The sequence below is a fragment of the Eulemur rufifrons genome, chromosome 29, assembly GCF_041146395.1.
Source record: "Eulemur rufifrons isolate Redbay chromosome 29, OSU_ERuf_1, whole genome shotgun sequence".
In the NCBI taxonomy this organism is placed as follows: Eukaryota; Metazoa; Chordata; class Mammalia; order Primates; family Lemuridae; genus Eulemur; species Eulemur rufifrons.
In genome coordinates, this window is record NC_091011.1 from 99210313 (window position 1) to 99236548 (window position 26236).

At 38.7% G+C, this 26236-nt stretch overlaps 2 protein-coding genes across 3 annotated transcripts in view; one reads left to right on the plus strand and one right to left on the minus strand.

Moving 5' to 3' along the window:
- The window catches only part of RNF32 (ring finger protein 32), a 34074-nt gene extending 26150 nt beyond the window's left edge, over positions 1-7924 (plus strand). Inside the window, exons 7-8 of the mRNA XM_069461879.1 lie at positions 6778-6945; positions 7679-7924. Coding sequence (XP_069317980.1) covers positions 6778-6945; positions 7679-7924 — 414 coding nt within the window. The remainder of the gene's footprint in view (positions 1-6777; positions 6946-7678) is intronic.
- Positions 7925-15652: 7728 nt separating this feature from the next.
- Positions 15653-26236, minus strand: part of LMBR1 (limb development membrane protein 1) — a 142436-nt gene continuing 131852 nt past the window's right edge. The window contains exons 16-17 of one of the 2 annotated variants that reach the window (XM_069461721.1): positions 19789-19950; positions 15653-16220 (exon numbers count right to left, since the gene is read on the minus strand). In XM_069461721.1, coding sequence (XP_069317822.1) covers positions 16135-16220; positions 19789-19950 — 248 coding nt within the window. In that variant the 3' untranslated portion in view covers positions 15653-16134. The remainder of the gene's footprint in view (positions 16221-19788; positions 19951-26236) is intronic. The other variant, XM_069461722.1, reaches the window with a different exon arrangement.

A 26236-nucleotide genomic window follows, 5' to 3' on the forward strand; every position in this document is an offset into this window, starting at 1 on the left:
CCTTAAAAAAGGACTTGGCAGGGTTCTGTGGAGTTGTTGGGATTCAGAGGAGAGCAGAACACGTGGGACGGAGACAATGGCTTAAAGCGGAGAAGGCTGAGAATCTTCCAGACTTAAGAGGCCCTGTGAACCCATTGTGATTAAAATTAGAAAAGGACACTTCTAAGTGATCTTAGAAGCCGGAGAACAAGGATAGACGATGTCCGAGGAGCAACACTGGGACCAGGCAGATTTCAGGAGCAGCAGGAGCTGGGAGACCAGGAATGAGCCCTCAGCATCCAGGAAGGCACCCAGCCATCAGCCTGGAACTCTGCATGCCACGTGCAACTGCGCTCAACAACAGAGGCAAAAGGACAACTTCATATAGACAAAGGAGTTTGCCACTAGAACGTCTTCATTAAAGGAAATTCTAAAGGATGTATTTCATGCAGAAAGAAAATGGCCCCAGATGGGAAGTCTGACATGTAAACGGTAAAAATGTGGGTATATCCAATAGACACTGATTTTGCCAAACAAGAAGAATAGTGTCTCACAGGTGAGAAGAGAGAAAGAGCTTAAATACATGACAAAGTAACACAAATCAGGAGAGGAAAATTAAAGTACCCTAAGATCCTTACATTGTTTCAGGGGATAAAAAGTACAATTAATTTAGACTTTAATATGCATTTCTAGGATTATGACTAAAAGAATTAAAATACAGTTTTAACTTTCAAAGTAGTAAAGAGAAAAAATAGAAATTTTTAATTGAAAAGAAATAGAAAATGTTAATTGAAAAACAAATAAAACAAAAACCAAGGTAGGACAGATAGAAAACCCAAACAGAATGAAGGCATAGTTTATAGTGTGTCAGTAATTACACGAATTGGACTCCAGTAAGAAAATAAAATCAAATTATATGTGTTACTTGGAACAAATGTGTGAAAACATACGAATTGTGTATATGTAATATATATATAAACTCTCTAGAGAAGAAATCTGGTGTGTTGATATCAGACAAAATAGATTTTAAAGCAAAGGCATTATGAGAGATAATGACATAGAATACCACACCAGCAAGTGTAGTGCACATACTCTTTCCAAATATATGCACTACATATACTTTTATATATTATAAAAATTGAACATAATGCAAATTTCATCATAGTTTATGAAACGTAAAACATGTAGACTATGACCATATTGCATTTAACCTAGAAATAAAAATTAAAAAAAAAAAAAAAAACAAGACCAAGCGCAGTGGCTCATGCCTGTAATCCCAGCACTTTGAGAGGCTGAGGCAGGAGGATCCCTTAATCCCAGGAGTTGGAGTTTACAGTGAGTTATGATCAAGCCACTGCACTTCAGCTGGGGTGAGGCAGACCCTGCCTCTAAAAGTTTTTTAAATAAAAAAACTGGAAATACCTCCTATGTTTGGCAACTAAGAAACAGTTCTCAATAACCTATTGGTCAAAGAAAACATTATAATGGAAGTTCGAAAATGTTTTGGATTGAGTTAATAGTAAACATACATAACAAAACCTGTGCAATATGACCAAAGGAATATCAGTCTGCTATACTAGGTTATCGTTTACAGAATCAAAGTCTGAGTATAGAATTCTTATATAACATATCCTAAGTATTTGTTTGCTTTTTGGCTACACCAATTACCATTAAGACTGGAGTATTAAGCACTGAGGTCTACCCTCCCCCAGCTTTATTTGGTGTATTTGCAACACCGACAAGTCTACTTTCAACAACCACCTACCTCAGCCCGTGCATGTACTAAACTCTTGAGAGGATCTGAAGGTGCAATGTGATGACGGATAGGAAAACCCTTAAAAACACTGAGTGTATTGTCAGTGTTAACAACACTCCTGTCCCCAGGAACCAACACACTAATGAAGGAAATAGAATGTGTATGCTACAGCGACACTTTAAGCCAGAAGGAGGCACACCTGGGTAAGATAACGTTCAACATTGGCCCTCAGGGTCTTAGTCATCAATAGGGCCACTTATGAGTCACCCAGCACAGTTGTTCAGAGCATATCAGCTCTCCTCCATCTAAGGCATTTGACGGAAAAAGTACTTTAAACAGTCGTGTATGATGCTGTCTTTGAAAGTTTTATCTCAAGCTGCAAGTGTTCATTCATGTAACATCAGGACAGTTGGGATTCTTTCTGTCATCCTGAGGATATATGTATACTGCACACACACACAGATACGGGGGTAAATATACATACATAAATCATTTGTGGCTTTTACATATTGACGAGTGAAAGCTTGCATTCCTGATACGCCATCAGGAATGTGTGTTCCCCATTCACAATGTAAATGTCTGTAAGTGTCTGACGGGCCTAATGCATTTCACTGTTTTCCTTTTGTATCCAGACCAAGTCCGTGAAACAGATTTAACCACTGAATCAGGATACTTCTAACTCCTGAATCAAATAACCCCCAAATTTCAACGACTGAAAACAGGCCGGGCCTCACTCCCATGGCAGTGCAGGTGCTCCCGGCCTGCATGCAGCGTGCTGACCTGTGGGGCGTCTGCTCTGCCATCCACTGGGCCTCAGAGACCTGTGTGTCCATCCAGAAGACCCCAGCCATTTCCATTTGGAAGAACTATTTCACATGGCCCCACTTAGACTCAAGGGAGAATGGGAAACGTAATTTCCGGGTGAGACACCAACTTCTGAAGCCAGCTCTGTGCTGTGGAAGGACAGCCAAGAGACCGAAGGTCAGGTGATGATCATCACTGTCACAACCCAGTCATTAATTTTTTTTTTTTTTTTAAGAAGCTGTTGGTGTGGCTCTGAATGAGCTGCCTCTCCATGCCTCGGACACCATCAGTGGTCACTCTTTAATGACACAGACTGGCCGGGCGCAGTGGCTCACACCTGTAATCCTAGCACCCTGGGAGGCTGAGGCAGGAGAATCACTTGAGGTCATGAGTTAGAGACCAGCCTGAGCAAGAGCAATACACTGTCTCTACCAAAAATAGAAAAATTAGCCGGACGTGGTGTTGCCTGTAGTCCCAGCTACTCGGGAGGCTGAGGCAGGAGGATTGCTTGAGCCCAGGAGTTTGAGGTTGCTGTGAGCTAGGCTGACGCCACGGCACTCTAGCCCGGCAATAGAGTGAGACTCTGTCTCAAAAAAAATAAAAAATAAAAATAACGATACAGACCTTCACAGTGTGTCTTCCTGAGACATCAGAGCCCTGCTATCCATACAGGTCGCCACAACCCACAAGTCCTGGAAATGAAGCCAGTCCAAATCGAGAAGTGTTCTAAGTATACAAAACACAGTGGATTTCAAAGACTTAATAGGGGAAGAGAATATAAAATATCTCATTAATGGTTTATTCAGTTGATAAATGTTCAAATGACAATATTTTGGATATTTGGTCAAATAAAATATTAAAATTCACCTTTTAAGAAACTTAATGTGACTACTAGAAATTTTAAAATCACAGCTGTGGCTCACACTGTATTTTTCCTGGACTGTGATGATCTAGAGTGTCCCCTAAGGCTTACCATTTAGAAAGTCCTCAAGACAATTTTATTATGCAAAAGTTTTTAATAAGTATGTCACATACCACTTTGAGAAGATTAGGAAGAGAAAAATAATAAAATCAAATATAGTCCTTATCCTAGAACTCTAGAGTAAAAATTACTCACTCTGCTCCCACCCATGCTCTAAAGTTTTCAGTCTTTTCTCATATGAATTCTTTTCCTCCTAAATCTGATAATCCAGATCTTGACAACTTAATTGAAACCCATGAAACTATTCATCCTTCCCAGCCTATCCAAGGAGAGTGACTTCTAGACGTTTAAAATTGTAACCATGATCTCAATCATCTATCTAAGCATTTCTGCTAATGTGTATGTTCTTAAAAAATCATGCAAGACTTATGGGAAATTGGTTGGAGCAAACAATATAAAACCTGTATACTTTGTAAGCAAAACACTAACAAAAACAATCACTATCTTAACAAACACCCTACTAAAGTTTAAGACACATTACATTTCTAGTAAGTAACACAATAAATACAAGACTTTACCTTTTTAGGAAAGGGATAATGACATCTTGAAGGAAGGGCTTATATAGAAAGCTTGAACTTTCCTAATTATGGAGGCTAAAATTTTAAAATTCACAGAAATAAGAGTTAATCACATAGTAAACATTTCCAAATTGGAGTGTGGCCAAACTTAGTCAAGAGGAAGAAAACAGGCTGAAGAGTATCATGTTACGCTACATTGCAGTTAACAACTCTTACTTTTTAATGGCACAAAAATGAAGATAGTCGGGGGAAAAAAAATCCCTGTGTTTTTTATATTACATAGGCACATTCCATTTGACTAATCACATATGAACTAAATCACACTACAGATACATGCACTGTGGCAGAAAAGTCTTCACTTTGCTTCATCCTAACAAATTCCTGTTTATGCCATCAGGAGGCGATAGTATGCCCTCCAACAACCAGTGATCTTCCAGTTAATTCATTTGTCATAAAATCATTGTGCTTTTCTCAAACTTTTTGTATCAAAAATATATTACTTTATAATAATCAACAGAGTAAACAAAAAACCTACAGAAAAAGAACTCAAATCAGCAAGAAAAAAACGAACCACCTCATTAAAAAGTGGGCAAAAGTTTTTCAAAAGAAGATAGATAAATGGCAAACAAACATTTAAAAATGCTCAACATCACTAATCATCAGGGAAATGCAAATTAAAACCACGATGAGATATACTACCTTACCCCTGCCAGAATGGCCATTATTAAAAAGTCAAAACAATAGAAGCTGGTGTGGATGCAGAGAGAAAGGAACACTTATACACTGTTGGTAGGACTGCAAATTAGTACAACCTCTGTGGAAAACAGTATGGAGATTCCTCAAAGAAATAAATGTAGACCCACCATTCGATCCCACAATCCCACTACCCAAAGGAAAAGAAGTCATTTTATCAAAAAGACACCTGTACTCAAATGTTTATCACAACACAATTCACAATTGCAAATATGTGGAATCAAACTAAGTGCCCATCAATTTATGATTAAGAAAATGTGATATGTGCGTGCGCGCGCGCGCGTGTGTGTGTGTGTGTATGTATATACGCACACGTACACACATACACCATGGAGTACTACTCAGCCATAAAAGGGAATGAAATAATGTCTTTTGCAGCAACTTGGGTGGAACTGGAGACCATTATCCTAAGTGAAGTATCTCAGGAATGGAAAAGCAAACACTACATGTCCTCACTAATAATTGGGAGCTAAATGATGGGCACACACGGGCACAAAGAGACGTAAAGGACATTGGAAACCAAGAAGCAGGCGGTTGGGAGGGGTGAGGGATAAAACCTTACCTATGAGGTACAATGAACACTATTCTGGTGATGGGCACACTAAAAGCCCCAACTTAAGCATCATACAAGGTATCCATATAACAAAAACATTTGTACCCCCTTGAAATAAAAAAATGTATATATACATATATAACTTTATAAAAAGAACTGAGTTTGGAGGAACATTAGAGACTACATTTAAAGACAATACTTTTAGAGCAAACTTTTCATATGTTTGAGATAAAATGTAATATGCTGTCTCCGTATCTATGCTAGCTGTGAAATCAGAATTTTAAGATAAGTCTTAAAGATCTGTTCTGTACCTAGGGAACCTATAGCCATAAATTTATTGCATCTGCTTAAGTAAAGAGATTGGTAAAGTCCTCAGGCAAGGGGGATTTTCAAATTATGATTTTAGAGCTCAGTGAGAAAAGCAGAGTGAGTGGGTTAAAAGCAATAATTCTCTGGAATTTTCCTTTTTTATGGTCATGCTATAATAATTCACAATCTGCAGCCACAGTAGGAAGGCATTAGCAAGCAAAAAGCTAGGAGCCAACTCTGGTTCCCAAATGCCTGGTGGTAGCACTGGGAGACTGTGGCGTGTGCAGCGACAGTTCTTCCTGAAAAATCAAAATAAACGGTGCCAGAGCAGGATGACAGTGTAGCTAATTTTGCAAAATTCTAATTCTTCTCTCCTCTCAGTTTTTAATTTCAAATGCATTCCTTGCTAACAGTCAAGGCTTACATCCAAGGAAACCACAGGGAAGGAAAACGTATGTCTTTTTTCCCCACCCTTCTAAATTCTTCAGCTGGAGCCCTGGGTATTATACTAATACAAAACAGATTAACAAGAAAAAAGTATACAAATTTATTTAACGTAAGTCTTGCGTGACACAAAGCAAGGAAACGAAGACCTAAAGAAACAGTTAAACCTGAGCGTATGTTATGCTAGGTTTGATCAGGACACGTTGGTGGAAGGCAGTGAGCTAAAGGTAGTCAATGGCCTGCTCGTTCAGATGCCCCTGGGCCCTTCCGCCCTCCGGTAACAGGGAAGGCAGCTCCAGCTTGCACACAGGTCTCGTGGCCTGCCTCAGGGGAGGAGGGCCAGCCAGGGGAGCTCAGAACATCCTTCCTGCACCTGCCATTTCTCAGATCCCTTTAGGAAGGAACATTCCTTCCGTAAAATACTCAGTATGCCAGGGCGCCTTATTTTGAAGCCCCCCAGATAGGGGTTCTTTTGATTATCTGTCCTGGTAGATTATTCGGGTTTGTAGTTATTAAGTAAAATAGCAATATGTTTATTTCCCTGAGAAGTAATTACTGAAAGATGGAGACTTGAGGGAAGTTAGCGAAGTAGATGGTCAGGCTCAAGACAGGGCTTCCCTTCAACCTGCGCCGAGAATCCCCAGCTCAGCAGGTGAGCCTGACCCTCTGTCCTCTTCAGTTCACAGAAATCAGTCACCGCATACTGTGCTCCTACGACACCAACATAGAAGAGCTCTTTTCAGAAATCGATCGCTGCCTGGCCATAAATCGAAGTGTTCTTCAGCAGCTGGAAGAAAAGTGTGGCCGTGAGATCACAGAAGAGGACTGGCAGAAAATCCAAATGCAGGTAGGCTGTGGACCGGCTGCCTGGTCAGTAAACGGAACCAGCCACAGCCACCAGAGTGTGTGATGCAGGGTGTGCGAGGGAGGGAGGGTAGCAGCTTCTCCAGGATTCGTTCGGGGGGAGCCTGCTCCAGCGGGGGGCCCCTGGGCCTTCATCTTGAGCTCTGGGATGACTGCCAAGGTCCCCTCAGTTGGAAGTTCTGGTTGCCCGATGCCACTCTGTGAACAGTGAAAACACCGAAGGGAGAAGACTGCCATGCATACCGCCTTCCCAGAAAGTGTTCCTGTAAGTTCTCGCCTGCCCTCTTGCATCTGTAGTAGCCAAGGAAGAAAAGAAGACTCTGAGATGACTGAAAAGCCAGGACAGAGGGAAAACTTACTGTAAAAGATCATAAAATTAGGAAAAATTTAAAAGTTTAGTAGTTACATAGAGTCAAGTATTTGAAAAGTGCTACTACTGATTGCTTAATTAAAAGAAAATATATATTATGAATGTTCAGCATCAGAAAGTATTTTTGTTTTAAAATTGCTTACCACAGGTGGATTACTGTCCCTTTCCATGTTTCACAAGAGTAACAGAGCATAGACTGCATGTAATTGATGTTATTTCAACACAGAATGAACCTCCTTCATTTTTAGAAGACTCATGTCTCCTGGAACATAATTCTCATTTAATAGCTTTCTATCATGATGACACAATAACCACACATCACAGTCACTTCTTCTCTGCGTTGCAGGCTCTTCACCGAGAGACCTACGAGTGTTCCATCTGCCTCACCCCTCTCTCCCTCGGCAGCGACGGTCAGCCTGTGGCCGAGGGGAGGCACCAGCGTCCCCGAGAGACGGTTCTCTTGTCCTGCTCACACATGTTCCACCACACGTGTCTTCTTGCTTTAGAGGAGTTCTCCTTGGGAGACAGTTCTTCTTTCCATACTTGTCCTCTCTGCCGTTCTAGTTACCAGAAAAAAATTCTTGAATGTTGAATTTATATTCAGGAAAAGTTATACAATTCTAAGAAAAAAAGTTTACCTTTATTTTGGATTAACTGCATGAGTTTTGGGTTAAACATTACAATGTAAGCTGTTCTCCAGTGAAATAAACTCTTGGTAACTGTACATAGGAAATCTGTATTTTAAAAGCTCACAACCAACTAGCTTTAGTCTTTAATTTATAAAAAGTAAATATCAAATTCATGAGTTTAATCACTTGATATAAATGAGGAATGGCAAAAGAATGAGCTTACTTAAATTACTTTAAAAAATTAAGGTTACTTAAAATATAGCTACTGTCTGACCCACAAGCTACTAAACTAAAAACACTCTTTAAACACTTCCAAATGTTTTCCATTAATACTTTAACTGTCTTAAACCTTCTGCTATTCCTAATGCTTGTTTTGTAATAATTGCTGTGTTTCTATGTAATAAATTACTGTTGTAGTTGAGCACTTTGAATGTTTAATATGTAAACTCAAAATATAAAAATAAAATATTCAGTGGTATTCAATGTCAGAAAATGTTAAATTGAATTTTAATGACTTAGAGCAATATAGACTGTTTTAGTTTATACATAAAGAAAACCATGAAAATTCTTTGATGAGAACTGTTTTTGTCACTGATTTACTATTACCGGGAGTGTGGCTATTTACAATAACCACTTACAGTTGTATCGGTTAGATGCCCCTAGTTGCTGTAACAGATAAAAAAACCCAAATCTCAGTGGCTCACCCAAGAGAAATGTTAATAAGTTGACTGATCCTTGTCAGCAGCCAGGTGAGCCGGGGTGAGCCGTCTGCCCTACGCCCGTCAAGCCCCCTGGCTCTTTCTGCCTTGTGGCTCAATGTCTCCTTTGTCCCCAGAGTCCCCTAGTGAATGCTCTCATCTGCAAGTGGAAGAGCAGGAGATTGTTAGGGACCAGCCTGGAAGTGGTGCGCATGCCTCCAGCCACAGGTAATTACAGGGGCAAGGACATGGCAAGGCCTGGGTCCACGAGGACGAGGACAAGCACGTCGTCAGGCAGGTGCACACAGGCCAAAGGTTCAGAAAGATCCACCGTGTAACGTGGGAAGAAGTATTAAAACTTATTTCTGGCCGGGCGCGGTGGCTCACGCCTGTAATCCTAGCACTCTGGGAGGCCGAGGTGGGTGGATTGCTCAAGGTCAGGAGTTCGAGACCAGCCTGAGCGAGACCCCGTCTCTACTAAAAATGGAAAGACATTATATGGACAACTAAAAATCTATATAGAAAAAATTAGCCGGGCATAGTGGCGCATGCCTGTAGTCCCAGCTACTCGGGAGGCTGAGGCAGTAGGATCGCTTAAGCCGAGGAGTCTGAGGTTGCTGTGAGCTAAACTGACGCCACGGCACTCACTCTAGCCTGGGCAACAAAGTGAGACTCTGTCTCAACAACAAAAAAAAAAAAAAACCAAAAAAAAAAAAAAAACTTATTTCTATTTATTTTGTATCTCATCCTTTTAAAATAGTACTCTGGTATGTTTTACGGTTTACACAATGCATAGCTGTGTAGGTATATATAATTTATGATATGTTGGGGTGTGCTCAAACACTTTGTAAGGATGGAGTATGTCATTACAAAATCTAGAGACTAATTCGGAGAATGCTTTAAACAATGAGTAAACACTTTCATTGTAAGACAGCAGAGGGAAGCCGCATCGCAGAACCTCATTTTTCCATTCAGAAGGCCCGAGAGGCAGACACTTCTCTCCCTGAGCCCTGACAGGCAGAGCACAAGCATGTGTCCAAGGCCTGCGCAGTCGGACTCCACTACCCCAACCTTTGACTCTGGAGGGAGCGTCCCAGAGACGCATGTGTTATTCCACAAAGCCCACGCCGGTGGCTGCATCCCCACACTGATCCTCCTGGGCTTTCTCACTGTGAGCCATCGCTTACCCTTCCCGCAGACTCCTCTCCTGCTCAAGCTGGTAGAGTCCACTACTGTTCTTTTCAACCAAGCACAGTACTTTACTATATAGGAATTAGTGTTCGTTGTACTCAGGAAAATCGGTGGGAATGAGAGTCTGGGACTGGTCATCAAACTTCATTGAAGATGAAGGCAGTGAAAATCCCATAAGTATTCAGGGATGTCTCAGGCAGCTTGTGACAGTTAATAGCAAATCTAAACAATGGCTTGAGGTTACTATGGCCAAGCCTTTCCCCAAAGCACAGAATGTAAGACCACTAGAAACCTGTAAGGCCTATAGCTATGACAAACTAAGTAGAATCATTATCTTCAAGAACTTTTTCAAAACCATTTTTCTTTCCTTCAAAGCAATCAAGCCACATTCTTAAAGTTCAAAAAAATCACAAATGTTCTCTAACTAGTTCACTGTCCTCATCAGGCACCACTTAAGACAGAGGTAATGATTTTAAAACAAGTTTTAGGTCTTTCGATACCTTTCTTTGATTCTCAAAGGAACTGAAGATATTTTGTTCTTCGATAGGGTTCTACCTCTATTCACACAGAGGGACGCCTGTAGGAAAATAGGTGCTTTCTTCTTACAGGCTGAAATTAATAAGTAAAATAAACCTGAGAAGCAATATATTAATATGTAAAGTGGTTAAGGGCAGGGACTTGGAAGCCAGTTGGCACAGGCTTGAATCCTGCGTCCTGTGAGTTCCTGAGCATGTTACTTAACCCCTCTGCGCTTTAGCTTCTTCATCTGTAAAGTGGAAATAACAGCACCTACTCCCCAGAGTTGTCATGAAGGTTAAGTAAGGTTAGCTAGGATACACACACACATACACACGTGCAATGCTCACAACATGCCTGCACAGCACCGTTTAAGTGCTGGCTATTATTACAGTTGCTGTTGTTGTTTGAAAGCATTTCCTTTTACAAGCCATATATGCAAAATTCATCTCATTTTAGAATCACATCTTAGGTATCTACTTATTTATCTGAATTAAATGTTTAGCTGCATTTAAACAAGAAAGATATAAGTTTACCTGAGTTTATAATAAGGCCTAGAAACAGGAAAGCTGGGGCTGTGCACACTTTCTCCAGCCCCATCAGCACAGAGGACAGTGGGAAGAGAAGTAGTGTTCAAGCACTTGATTATATTTTGCAACGAATGATTCGTTATCTGGTGTTGGAAAACTCTGACCAAGCCAGTGGGAGTTACTAAGAAACCAAAAACCTGAAACAAGGAAGAGGTGAGACTGCGCTGTGCTGGCCTGTGCTCACATGCGGTTTGTCCACTCACTAGCAGCGCTACCTCGGGCCAGCGTCTCCGGCTGCCTGAGCCCCTTTCCTTACCTGTAAGACGGAGGTCTGTTATCTTCTCAGTCACAGGTGGTCCTGAGGGCTGACCACATGTGGGGACAGCACGCCCTCCCTCTCCCTTCCCCTGTTCCCCTCTCACCACCCCGACTTTGAAGTCTTTGATGAGATTCCATAGTGAGGACTAAGAGAAAGAAAAGGAAAAGTGGATCACTCTTCAGACTGAACTGAAACTGGCTACCAGGAGGCAGCAAGGGGAAACTCCAAGCGGGGAGGAGGAGGCAGGGGAGGCCCCTCTGGGCATCGGCAGGACTCTGTTCATCATTTAACTCTCCGAGTCTGCTGTGGAGTCCACACAGGAAAACTGGACAACTGCAAGACGCTGTGAAAGAAAAGGTGCAGAGTCAATATAAACAGAGTAGTGTCAAATATCCTTGATGCTAAAGTGTCACTGTTTGTAAGTGGCACCATTCACTTAATAACATCACGAGAGTCGCAAAATATTTTTAGTAACTGGTAAGATTTTCATCCTCAGATCACAGCCTACATTTGAATCTCCACCTCCTCATGCTCAGACTCCAAACACCCTTCCGCATCACTCTGTCCCCAGCAGTCATTCCCAACATCAGGTGCCACCCTGCTTTCCATAATCCATACTCGTGAACTTGACGTCTTCAGTACCTTTAGAAGAGCATGACACCAAAGTCCTATCTGAGAATAACTGGGTTTTGTCTGAATTTCCTATTTGATTATATTAATAGCTAATCTTGAAAAAACTTTTTCCTAATTGAATGACATAGAATTGGAAAATTAAGTAACTTCTCTTGAAAGGTTAGCTGTTCATTGCCTAATACTCCTTCAAGACATACCAGTCAATCACCTGGTTTTGAAATTTTATAACGCATATCTGTGAGTTTTAGCAATTTCTACTGATTTTAATTACATTTCCTACAGTACAAGTAATTTGCATACACTATACTTTTGCTTTCAGTGGCAGCAATAAAAGTCAATAAAACCCCCCAAAAGGTCTCTGTATTAGTTCTCTTTCAAACCAGATTCCAAAGTTAAATGTTTTTCAAACTGAAGCTTATCATCCATGAAGAGGGCGGAAAATAACTTAGTGGCCTATGTATAGTATATTAAAAAATAATAAAAAAATAGAAAATGTCAGCATGTATCACACAAAGGAAAAGCAGAAACTGTCTTGTTAAATTTTCACTTATATAAGAGAGAGTGTGTGTGTGTGTTTACTGAGTTACAAAATAAAATGTGTATCTCACTGTGGTCAAAATGTTTGAAAGCCACTGGTGTATAGGTTTCTGTCAGGGAATAAACCAGATGCTAACAGCACTTACTCTCCCAAGAACTCTGGACTAAGCTGCCCAGACCACAAGTAGGTGCTGCTCAGTCTTCCTATAGAAGAAATTAGAGAAATCAAACTAATGTAAATAACTCAAATAATTAAATTAGATAAAATACATGCTTCCAATTATTGATGCTACATTTTGAGTTGCAACAAACTGATCTACTCATAACCCCACAACAAAGAGAAAGAAAATACCCACTTCTTCCTTAATTCAACATTTCACCAGAATAATTATTGTCCTTTATAAAACTGACATGGAAGTAGCCCATAAATACCGTTAAGTTTTAGCCAGCAGGACAATTTAAGATTGAAAAAACAAAAACAAAAAAACCCCCACATATAAGTGCTTATAAACCAAATATGAAATCACTTTTCATAAAACTTTAATATCTGAGACATTTTAAAAGTCACACTAAAAGTATCTCATAGAAACAAACGAGAGCAACAGACAATATGTAAACAAAACAATCTGTAAACAAAAATAATTTACCAGTGTGTCCAAACGTTATTTTTAAAAGTAGCATTATACCAGTTTTCTAAAGTTTAAAATGTCAGTTATGCATTTATGTTCACATTTAAGAGAAAAACATAGTAATTCTGCCTTTATGCATTAAATACTGTGCTAACAACAAGGCAAGCACATAAGGGCTTACAAACAATGGAAACCTGTGTCGCTGGCAGATCGATTCATTCCTGAAGCTGCAGGGACAGCCTAATGGCACCAGCAAAGTGAGGCAGAGGCTATGCTGCCGAGAGCAGGTGCATGAACACCTGTATGCATCGGAGCGGCAAAACAGTGCGGAAGGCATCATTACTTGCTAACCAGCACCTCAGTGTAGCGATTTAAGGAGCTAACATTAGCATGTGTGCATTTAATTTTCACGTAACATCTCATATTTAGAGGTCGATTTTTACACAGAATGTATCATAAAGCTATGTAAATAGTAAATCTAAGAAACATCTTGGAAAATCGGTAAAAATCAATACAAATGTCATAATCTGAAAAATTTTGAATTATGAAATAATTTAAATATTGTAGAACCAATTAACAACAATCTGCTCAGTGTCCTCAAGAACCTCTGTAACTATAGTGCTCAATGCCCTTTTAAAATAGACTCAAGGTGAGAGAGAATAAAAGGACTGCTTGATTTAAGGCAGTCACTGGTGCACCGCCACCCATCAGAAATGAAATGGCAGCTCCAGAATTCATCTGACTGTGAGCATTTGGAGCTGTCTCCCAGGTCTGTCTGCCTTTCACTAGCACACAACAGCTGCAGTAAAATGAAGACCCCTCGGAGTGACTGTCCTTACCAGTACTCAGAATGTTTGGCCTCAGTACTCGACCACCCATTTCTGTGATTTGTGTCTACAAAGCAGCCTCCAGCATACGTCAAACAGAAGCACCTGCATGTGGAGTAAATCTCTCACTCAGGAGGAAGATGCCTGCGTGTGGGATCAGGAGTAGAACCTGCAGGTGGTCGTGCAGCAGACCGAGTACGGAACAATCTGCATTTGTTATGAAGGCACCCGAGGCCCAGGGTTGGCAACTGTCCTTCCACAGGATGCTCCCCTTCTGTTTCAACAGCAATGAAGAACCATCCAGTAAAGGTTTTAAAACTTTATAATTCACTTTACGAAGCTTACTGATCCAAACCCAGCTCAAGTCCTCAGAGGGAAAGAAACTTTCAAATGAACAAAATGTTGAGAGACACTGGAAAGTTTAATATTTTGCTAAAAAATTTTCAGATGTTTTACAAATACCTAGAAACTCTTTCTTTGGATGTGCCCTGAAAATGGTGTAAGTTAAAAGCGGTATTAATATGCATTCTTTCTGTTCTCCCTGGACTTGGTCTGCTGAAAGTACAGATTCCAAGTTTCACTAAAAATAAAAACTTGCAATTGATGCTTACATAAGTATAATTAATAGTGAAGTTATTAACAGAAAGCAGCTGACATATTGATTTTCTAGATATGGAGATCCTATGTTTAGAAATTCATTGATACTAGATTGGTTGTCACTGTTCACTGAGTGTTGCATAGAATCCCAAAATGAATGTTCTTTTATTTTAAAACCAAGCTGCATTTTTAAAAGATGTAAAGCTCACAGGGAAATGCAGAGGTATAAATAAAGGCAAAGTATACTCAGTGAAATTTATAAATATACAGGTCAAATTTTCTTATTATTTTGGTTCTAAGTGAAAATTTTTGATGTCAAATAGTTTTTCATAAATTTCTCCAAAAAAACTTTAAATTCAACAATTTGAGAAAGAATGTTGTCTACTTCTGTCTGAGCACAGACGATCTATTGCCTACACACAGTGCATGTGGACATGCACATTTACGCATATGAATTATGTGCAGATGGACCCATCTTACATCTTTGCACGCACAATTTTCAGTATTCTACCCTAGTGGATGGTAACACAGAGTGGATGTTCATAGTTTTTATTCGGTGGACTTAAAGCCAAGTAACCATCCCAACAATTATTTACAATTTAACAACTGAATGATTATCAGATCATGTTATACTGCAAAACTATTCTTCCATCATGAATGCTGATGCTGTGAGTTCTGAGGGTTAAACTGGTAACTTTTATAAGTCAGAGGGTTGAAATGGCATATACAAAAGTAACCAAAACCTAAAGAATACAAGGGAGGAAGAGTTTTCTACCACTCAGCACTAATATTTTTCATAAGCATCACAGAAGCACAGAGAATTAAGTGATCTTTGAAAAAAACGCTTTAAAAAAACTGAGCATACATATAGCCTATAAGGCAAAATCTAAGTTACAAGTGTATTCAACACTGGCAACTATGTTATGAGAGGTAATACGGAATTCTATATACATAAACTGTCCTTAAACTATGATTACATAATACTTCCTACCATAGCTTATTATACTGTACAATAGAAGATATTCTACGGGGTTTTCTACCAAGGCTCAAGGTTTAAAAGAATTTAGTGCTTTTCCCTGGGCTCAAAGTCTAATCAATATCATTCTATAACATAAATCAGAAACTATGCTTTTGGTTTTTTTTAAAAAAAAAATAAAAAATATAATTTGCAACCATTAAGTTTCAATGCACCCACTGCAATAATAACATCTAGAAGCAGTTTCTACTGCATTTGAAAACTGCATTTTCTGAAAAACCTTCACATAGTACCAAGGATGCCTTTCAGGTAGGCTTCTACATTCTGAATAAAATATATAATGGGATTTAAGTGAAGCTTTAGAAAGTCCTAAAGTTTGCCTTTTCTAACATTTTCATATCAGTTGAAAAAAATTTTTCATATGGATGGTTCTATTTACTGATGTGAATGAATGCGTCTACAAAGAACGTGCTGTTCTATACATCTCTAAGGAATCTGCACTAAACTGGAAACTACAGGATTGATCAGAAAGTTAAATTTTATAAAATAAGATCAGCACTAGCCAAGTTCTTAGTAGATTATGGAAAAAAATTAACACCGATAGGCCTAGGTCCTAAACATGAGCCAAGGTCAGTCTGAAAATGCTTCTACGTCTGACAGGAATGTCATGAGTTTGGAGTTCTCGGGTCTCTTGATTGCAGAGTGTACCAGCTGTGTGTCTCACAGTGCTTTCTGATGCCCATTTACAGAAGGCTTGGTTGTTTCTGAATCCCTTGAAGTATTTGATAAGTGAAGTTTGTGAAGCCCTGCAGAAAAATCAAGAAAACGGTGAGAAATGACGTATTGTTGAGTGGCTGGGCAAAGGGCTGCCATAGCGGAAGAAGAGATTTACAAAGCAGAATGTAAAGTTGCATCGTAGAAGCTGCGATGTGCTACCCAGAGCCTCCTGACGAATGGAGGATTTCTTCCTCCCACTGGCAAGCTCCCTGGGGAGGGCCTGAGTGGAAGACGGCTGCGCAGCAGAAATGCCCCCTTCCAGGACAGCCTGCCTCCGATGACGATGACGGACAGACACGTGCCCAAAGGCCTGTTCCCTTCTCCTCAGTTCAGTGGAGCTCTGAAGGGTCATCTGTAGTCATAACATCCCCCGGGGCCAGCGGAGGCTGCTGGTGTAAGTGCACCGAGTGCAATTCCTCCATCTGCACAGTCCTTCCCTTTCCCTTCCCCAACCCCTCTAAATAGACCTCCTTCGGGCAAGCTTATTCCCATCTAAAGGACGCTTCCCAGGGAACCTCACCTGAGACAGATATGTTCCCATTTTTGTTTTAAAATACACACGTACATATGCACATGCAGGAAAATGTAGGAAAAGACACACCAAAATATTAATATGTAATTAAAAAGAGAAAAATGAAAAAATTACCAAAACAAATAGAAAAAAATGACAAAAGAACAAATTGATCACAAATAATATTTCACTATTCAAAGGTATTTCGAGGTATCTTTTAAATTCACATTTCCCTCCGTATCACATAGCAACTATTTATGTAACATACCTGATAATATAGAACAATATTGTACCCTCACAGGAAGAAAAGGTAGAAGAAAATTTAAGAGTTCATGCGGCACTAAAGCTTCAAGCATTTAATAAAAATGAAATACAATGACACGTCAGGATACAGTCGTATTGAGGAACGATGGGGACACATTCTGAGAAATTTGTCATTAGGCAATTTTGTCGTACAAACATGATAGAGTGTACTTACACAAACCTGGATGGCATAGCCTACCATACCGTAACACACTATACCATAGGAACCCAGAGTACCCCACCAGGCTGGAGGGTATAGCCCACTGCTCCCAGGCTACAGCCCTGTACAGCATGCTGCGGTACCGAATACTACAGACAACCGTAACACAGTGGTAAGTATTTGGGTGTCTGAGCATAGGTAAACATGGAAAAGGTAATGCACTGCACTATGATGTCACAGTGGCTATGACGTCACTAGGCAACAGGAATGTTTCAGCTCCATTATAACCTCACAGGACCACTGCAGGTCACCACTGACAAAAGATTGTTATGTAGCACGTGACTGTACATAAGCAGCACATCTACAGGAAACATTTTGAAAAAATAATTTTCATAAGGCTCAGACCTTCCTAAAACCTCAAACACTTACTTTGAAAAGATTTTTCCCCTAAAATTCCAGGTGATAATCTACCTATTAGGCAGTTTTATATCACTCTTAAGCCAACATAGCACTCCAAATTTTAACATTTCTGTCACCTGCATATCTTAGTGAAATAAATGGCAAAATTGAGCCTCTCTATGATGTTTGAATGGGAAAGAAAAAATAAATCAATTCAACACGAAAGATGGTTCTGGTCCCAGGAATGGCCAAACCACTGAGTGACAACAGGAACCTACAGCTATTGGAGGTGGGAAGTGTGCTAAAACAAAGCTTGTCAGAAAGGGACTGAGGGAAGAGAGGATCAATGAGGAATTCATTGACTGAACCAGAATGGAATCACACTTTTAAGATAGATGATTTGGTTCACTACTAAAACATAGGTATATTCTGAAAAATTACAATGTCTCTCTTCTGCAGACAACTCCAGAAACAATCACCTCCATTACCATCAGACCTAAATTTTGAGTGTTTATTAGGTGTCAGATATTCTCTGAGATGGATACTATTATTATCAATGGATACAGTAGCAAAGGGAAAAAAGCCTACAAAAAAGGGGAAAAAAAAGAAACAAGATAGTTACATCTTATAATCAAATGATAACTCTCAGTAAAATCAAACTTAAGATCTCAGCTCATTCAAACATTACATATACTTAATGAGAATCTTTTTCTAGGTAAAAATTGCTCCCTTAGCACACCCCTAAGAATAATAAAAAACATTTGGGGAAAAAAATTAAATCTATTAGAATATAGTTTTACACAACTCTTGATAATTCCACTGTCTCTTATGGTCAAAGAACTGATACATTTAAGACATTTTACCTCCAGTTAAGTTATATTTTACTATGTAGCAAAATGATATCCAGAATACCTAACTCAAACAATAAACTTACCACAATTCATTTGCAACCATCTCATTTAAGTGGGAATTTATCTGAGATTATGCCTAACTAATCTTGTTGATATTACAACAGGCTTAAAAATTAAGTTTTGACTCTAGACAATTGACTGAAAGGACTGTTTGCCCCTCATTTCACCTGGCAGTTTTAAATTTAGCCAGCTTTATGAAATCTAAGCATTCAAATCTACAGATTATCTGGTGCTCCAGCTGAAATGAGATGTAACTTTTTCCTTTCAGGACAGTATTTCATCAGCTACCTCCTTACAGGGCATATTCAAAGTAAAATACACATGGATAGATGATCCGCAATCTTTCCTCCTACCAAAGGTCACCCTTTCCACATTAAAGTTGGAAAGCTTGGTGAGGTGAGGAGCTTTACTGCTGCTCACATAGTTTGTTATCTGAAAATTGCACCTTAACAAATCAATCAATAAGTAGCCTTTTGCAATAACTAAAAGCAACAAGGAATATGGCACATAGCACTCAAATGATGTCAACTCTGGTAAATGAGCTAACGTCAGGATTTTCTATATAATTTTCTACAATAAGTCACAGCTCTTCCCTTCTTGTATCATAAAATGATACACCCCAAACCCAAGATACTTTATACTGTCCTGGTTTCTTAAAGTATAAAACTTGAAATATGTTTAGTGCTAATGTAGAGATAAGCATAAAAAATATATTCATAGATTATATTAGTACTCTGTATATAAACCTGCCAGTTTTTAATAGTGTTACAATGCATGTGACTCATGGAATACATGATAAAAAATGCCCTCTCTCTTATCAATGCCAGAAATGCTAACATTTTTTATCCTGAATTATTATTTGGCTTACTGAAAGGAATTACAGCCTGATACTTGTAAAATCCAGCCTCAAAAGAAGCTTTAACTAAAAGGAATCATTACCAAAAAATAAGCCTTTAACATAGTACCACCCTCACCACCACCATGACCACCACCCACATAACGGTAAAGGAGCTAATGTATACTGAGTTCTTATGATGTGCCAGGTACTATGCTGAGGCACTACAAAAATTATTGCAGTTAATATTGATAATAATCATAAAAGGAAGAAGATATTGTCACTATTTTACAGATGAGTAAGGAAGCTGAGGCTTAATGAAGCGAAAATCATAATCACTTAGTAGTGGATCAAGAATTTGACCTCAAAGGTTTTACACATTTGAAAAACTAAATAGCTTAAGATTTAAAATTAACTCAAATGTCAAAATTATTAATTAGTAGAAAGAGAAAAAAATACCCATGAAATTTAGGATTACCTAGGGCCTTGAAAAGTTCTTCTCGTACGGCAGAGGTGAATTTTCTGACCAGACACAATGTTGTCACAATAGCAAAAAGCAAATTGTAGGATAATACAATATAGAAATTTCCCAGCCAATTAAACCTTCCAAAGTCTCCAAGTAGATCAAATCTAGTGATTCCTGTTAAAAATAAATAAAACAGCCCTTAATAAAATCACGTAAAATATTTTGCAAAATATTTTACAAAATAAAATACAAATCAGATCAAATTTCATGGACTTTCTCATTTCTGTTATGTGAGATGCTCTAATGAATGAATCCTAGTTTAAAATATAGAACTGTTATATAGTGGGACAACCTCAACCCAGCCCTAACCTACTTCCCACACATGCCACAGTCACTTGTAAGTGATGAGCAAGAGGTCAGAATGAAATGCCCCTTGTCATTCGACAGAATTTGGGCTTATATTAGAAATGAACCTATTGTGTTGCTCACACGGAAAGGATGGGCGAATGCATGCTCTGATGAGATGGGATGGCTAGAACCAATAACAGGATACAAGAGCCCTGATGAAAAAAGACGTCTGAGCAAATCCTCACACCTCCCCACAGCTGCCCCTCTGGGGAACTGCCTCTCCTTCCCCTTTCTTCATTCAGGTCTCTGCTTAAATGTAACCTCCTTGGAGATGAAACCTCTGATTCCTCTACTTAGAACAGCTGGACCCTCCATGGTCCTCTATTCTAATTATGATTCTTCATAGTACATATTACCTGGCTTATTTATTGCCTGTTTTCCCCACTAGAACTTTGTCTGTTTCACTTCTATAATCCCAATGCCCAGAATAATGCCTTACATATACTTAGTATTTGTTACATAAGTGAATAAATAAATAGGATAATTTCCTTCCATTAAAAAATGATAATTTGATTTTAATACAATAGGCTTGTAGAGTAAAAGGACAAAGCTGGAAATGCAGTGGGATGGTATTATCTATGCATTTAAGTTACTTAAATTCACCTACACACATTTTTAAATGTCTTATTTAAAAAATAGCTTAAATAGTCATTCTATTTAATGAATATGTGTCCCAGGTCCAATACTTATTGGAAAAAACAAATGAACGGTAGGATTTTCTGACACTGAGAGATAAGTAAGTCACATCATTCAGGTGGTCAGTCAGGAGACAACGGGATCATCAACATTCTTCAGAGAAGAAACTGAAGGGCCACTTGAGGGTCATATAAAATTTAAACCACAAAGAGTTAGAAGAAATAATAACAACCGCCTATAGGACTGTATAAACAAAGTTATGTAACTCATTTTATGGGTGATTTAAGGATCTTATGGGTGATTTCAAGAATAACTCTAACTAAACTCAATTTCACATTATCAATTGACTTTTGAATTTAACTGTCATCCCCACTCCAAAGCAATTCCGCCATCTACTACAGATGGCCTCTACAACAGCTTATAGAGACAGCAGAAAAATCTTCATACAGAAACAGTATAACAAAAACAGGGGATTCTAAAGTAGCTCTTCTGTACTCACTTCTACCCAGGGCCAATGTGTTTGAATTTGAAAGACTACAATATACCAAAATATTTTTAAAAGACAGAAGATTAATGAAAACATACAATAAAACACCTTTGTAAAAAGGCTAAAACCCAGCTATCAGGAGATCACGCAGCACATGCCATGCATTGCCATGAGGTGATGACAACAATCAGGACTGCAGTTCCTCAGTTAAAGTCTTACATAACTTCATTTTGTTAAAAGGAATACATATCTAATTACACATCTTATTTTTCAGAGAAGATACCGTTTAACCTAGAAAGTTATCTGTAAATAAGATATAGTCCTACCAAACCAAGCTTCAGTGGTTTCAGCCCAGAGATCCCAGAGAAATTGTTTATTTGATCTTTGGGGCCAAAGACTCATTTGAGAATCTGGTGAGAGCTATGGATCTTCTCACAAGAAACACACTCATATGTAAACACACACACAATCTTGCATACCACGAAGCTCATTTATGGAGGAACTGATAGATCCTAGCATAAAACTCTTTGCCCAATTCTCCATAAGAGTCTTACCTACTCCACAAATTTTTTGTTCATATACCACCATTAGTAAAAACAAAATTTGAGCACGTATGTCCAATATACATGTATTTATTTATAAACTATGTATGTACTATCTACTGATATATACATTATACACAGACAAAACAAAGATGTTAATGATTATAACAATAAATATAAATACAAATTCTAATATTTTCTTCACACAGTCTGATGATTTTGTGAATCCATGGGAGCGCACAAATTCCACTTTGAAAACCATTGGTATATGGCATGTGGTGATTCAACCACCCCTGAACATGACCTAGATCCTGTGGTGTGACAGCACTACTACATGACGAGCATGAAGGCAGGAGGCCAAATGCATTATCACAATAGAAATGAAAAGTATGTTACGAACAATGGGATAGTGTTTTCACTAGACCTTCTTTGTGCACTCAAATTGGTATCTTGAGAGTCAGGGTCAAGACCAAATATGAAACACCCAGACATGAGACAAAAAACAGCCTCTATCACTACGTGTTTTGGTTCCCAGGACATTTCAGGTTGACTTCATAAACAGCAATCCAGGATACTATTGCTACAGTGCACTGAGGAACTAGACAAAATATTAGCTCATAAGGACTAGTACTAAAGACATTGTTGTTTCAAATTTAATTTAGTATTTATAAAAATCTAACTGACATTGACTGACTAAAGGATTACTCTTGCCAACATACAGTTCTTCAATTCTGAAAATATTCTATAAAGGCTGGACAGCAAGAAACTTTAAACAATAACTTTGCTAAAATTCTGCCTGACTGGTTTTTGTCCTACTTTAGTTTCACCCCACCCAGATCTCTGGGAAGATTGACATAGCTGAGACATCTGGAGATAACTAGAAACTAAGAAGAAGGACGGAGGCTACCAATATCAGGTAAGTGGTGCTACCACTGCAGTCACCAGCAGCCTGCTACAAGGAAGACCAAGACAGATTTTGCCTCTGAGGAAACCAACAGCCACTGTAGTCACTGCAAATGCTTTTGGCACCAATGGTCCCACAATTTTTGCCCATGTGGGCCCAGCTGACTAAGGCACCACTGCCCCCCACGGCTGGACCTGCTCCAACCATCACCAGTGAAGGCATTCCAGTGCCAAGACCTAGCAGGACCAGTGTGCATGTTCAGAATTAGCCTTGGATCCCGCCATAGGCCTTGACTCTCACTGCAGCACATCTGCTGCTGGCCAGCCCTAGCCCACAAAGCTAGCCTCCAGTGCTGTGTGTGAACACACCCATGGCTGGCCCTGAACCCCTACCTACTCAAGTGTGCTTGCTGCTGAACTCAGAGGTACACTGAAGACCCCAACAGCCCTTACAGGCACAAAGGCCCCTCTTGCAGATTTCATCACTGAGAAACACAGCTGCCTGAGCCACACACCACTGGTCCCAATCCCTGGACCCACACACCCTCACACTTGGCACTCTGCATGCCACTATACCTGGTGCAACATCATGCTCCCGCAGGACCCCCAAGTCAGTAACCCATGCCCCCCCAACCCTGCAGGTGAAGGTCTTTCATTACTAAGATAGTCCATAAAGTCTAGAAGAGAAGACTGCTTCTTGCTTTCTCAAATGCACAGATGCCAACAAAAGAATGCAAAAAACAGGAAAAATCAGGGATACATGACACCATGAAGGGAACATAATAAATATCCAATAACCCCCCCACCAAAGAAATAGAGATCCACATGCTGCCTGACAAAGAATTCAAAATAATTACTTTAAAGAAGTTCATCAAACTACAAGAAATCACACATAAACAATTTAACAAAATCTGACAAAGAACACAAGAACAAAATGAGAAGTGCTACGAAGAGATAAAAATTTTAAAAGAATCAAAAGAAATTCTGGAGCTAAATACAATGACTAAACTAAAAAATTCAACAGAGGGCTCCCACAGCAGACTTGATCAAGCAGAAGAAAGATTCCTTGAACTTGAAGATAGTCATTTGAAATTAAGCAGTTGGAGAAGAAAAAAGAAAAAGAAATGAAGAAGAGTAAAAAAAAAAAAAAAAAGCCTACATAACTGTATAGGACACCATCAGGCAAACGAATATATGCATTATAAGTGTCCCAAAAGGAGAAGAGAAAGAGATAGGGACAGAAAGCTTATTTAAATAAATAAATGAAAATGTCCCAAATCTGGGGAGGAAAATAGACATACAGACTCAAGAAGCCCATAGATTCCCAAACATTTGAAAATAAAAGAGGTCTACACTGAGACAAATTACAAATAAACTTAAAAATCAAAGATAAAGAGAGGACTTTGAAAACAGCAAGAAAAGAGTGACTCATCTCATACAAACGAACACCTATAAGACTATATCAGTGGATTTCTCAGCACAAACTTTGAAGACCAGGATAAAGTGGGATGATGTATTCAAAGTACTAAAAGAAAAAAAACTGATAATGAAGATACTATACTCTGCAAAGCTATCCTTAAAAATGAAAAGGAGATAAATTCTTTCCCAGACAAACAAAAACCAAGTGAGTCTGTCACCATTAGACCAGTCTTATGAGAAATCTTTAAGGGAGTTCTTCATACGGAATCAAAAAGAGGCCAACCAGAAACATGAAAGCATATGAAAATATAAATCTCACTGGTAAAAATAAATATACAGTCAAATACAGAATAAGATGATACTGTAATGGTGATGCTCAAATTACCTGTAACCATAACATAAAAATCAAAGAACAAAAGTACTGAGAATAGCGTTGGTGGTATAGTGGTGAGCATAGCTGCCTTCCAAAAGTACTAAGAATAACTGTAACCACGAAAAGTTGCTACCTGAATCACAGTAAAAAAAAAAAGAAGTAAACTCTTACTTTAAGAACATGAAGTTGTGAGGAAGGAGTAAATATGTATAGTTTTTCTATGTGATTGAATATAAGTTGTTATCAAATTAAAACAAACAGTTATAACTACAAGATATAAGTGTCATGGTAAGCACAAATGCAAAACATATAGTAGATATAAAAAAAGACAAAGAGAAAAGAATCAAACCATACCACTACAAGAAATAATCATATAATAAAAGAAGACGGCAAGAGATAAAGAGAGGAACAAAAGAACTTCAAACATAGAGGAGAAAACAAAATGGAAATAGTATGTCCTTACCTATTAATAAATACTTTACACGCCTGGAGCTCTGACTTGGGGGGAAAGGCGGTACATGGGCAACATATGTAACCTGCAATTCTGTATCCCCCATAACAATAAGATGAAATAAAAAAAAAAATTTAATTGCCATTGTAGCAGCATTAAGAGGTGGGACCATTAAGAACCGATTAGGCCACAAGGGCTCTGCTCTCATCAATATGTTAATGATGTTATTGTGGGTATGGGAACTCAGGGGTGAGTTCCTTATAAAAGGGCAAGTTTGGCCCCCTTTTCTCTCTTGTGTGTATGCACTCTCTTGCTCTTCTGTCTTCCGCCATGGGATGATGGGGCAAGAAGGCCCTTGCCAAATGCCAGTCTCTTGATCTTGGACTTCCCAGCCTCCAGAACATGTGAAATAAATTTCTATCGTTTATAAATTAAAAAAAAATAATAATAATTACTTTAAATGTAAATGAATTAAACTTCTAATCAAAAGGCATAGAGGAGCTGAATAGATTAAAAAAAAAAGATCCTGCAACGGGCAGTCTAACAGACACATTTTATATGTAAAAACATACATAGGTTGAAAGTAAAAGGATGGAAAAATATATTTTATGCAAATGGTACCCAACAAAGAACAGGGCTAGCAATAGTTACATTAGACAAAACAGACAGTAAAAAAAATGTCACAAGAGACAAAGAGGGTCATTATATAATGATTAAAAGTTCAAATCAAAAGGAAGATACAACAATTATAAATATATTTATACACCCAACATCAAAGTACTTAAATATGTAAGACAAATATTAACAGATCTTAACAGAGAAATCGACAGCAATATAATAACATTAAGAGATATCAATACCCACTTTGAGAAATGGATAGAATATCCATATAGAAAATCAATAAGGAAACTACTGACTTGAACACTGTAGAACAAATGGACCCAACAGATACATACAGAACTTTCCACACAACAGCAGCTGAATAAACATTCTTCTCAAGTGTACATAGAACATTCTGCAGAACAGATCACAGGCTGAGGCAGGAGGATCACTTGAGCCCAAGAGTTTGAGGTTGCAGTGAGCTAAGATGACGCCACTGCGCTCTAGCCCAGGCAACAGGGTCAGAACCTGCCTCAAAAAATAAAAATAAAAATAAAAAAACACAAAGGCTGGTAGGGAAGAAATGGAAGTATACTGCTGTAAGGTTCTCATACTAAGTGGTATAATATCCCTTCAAGGTA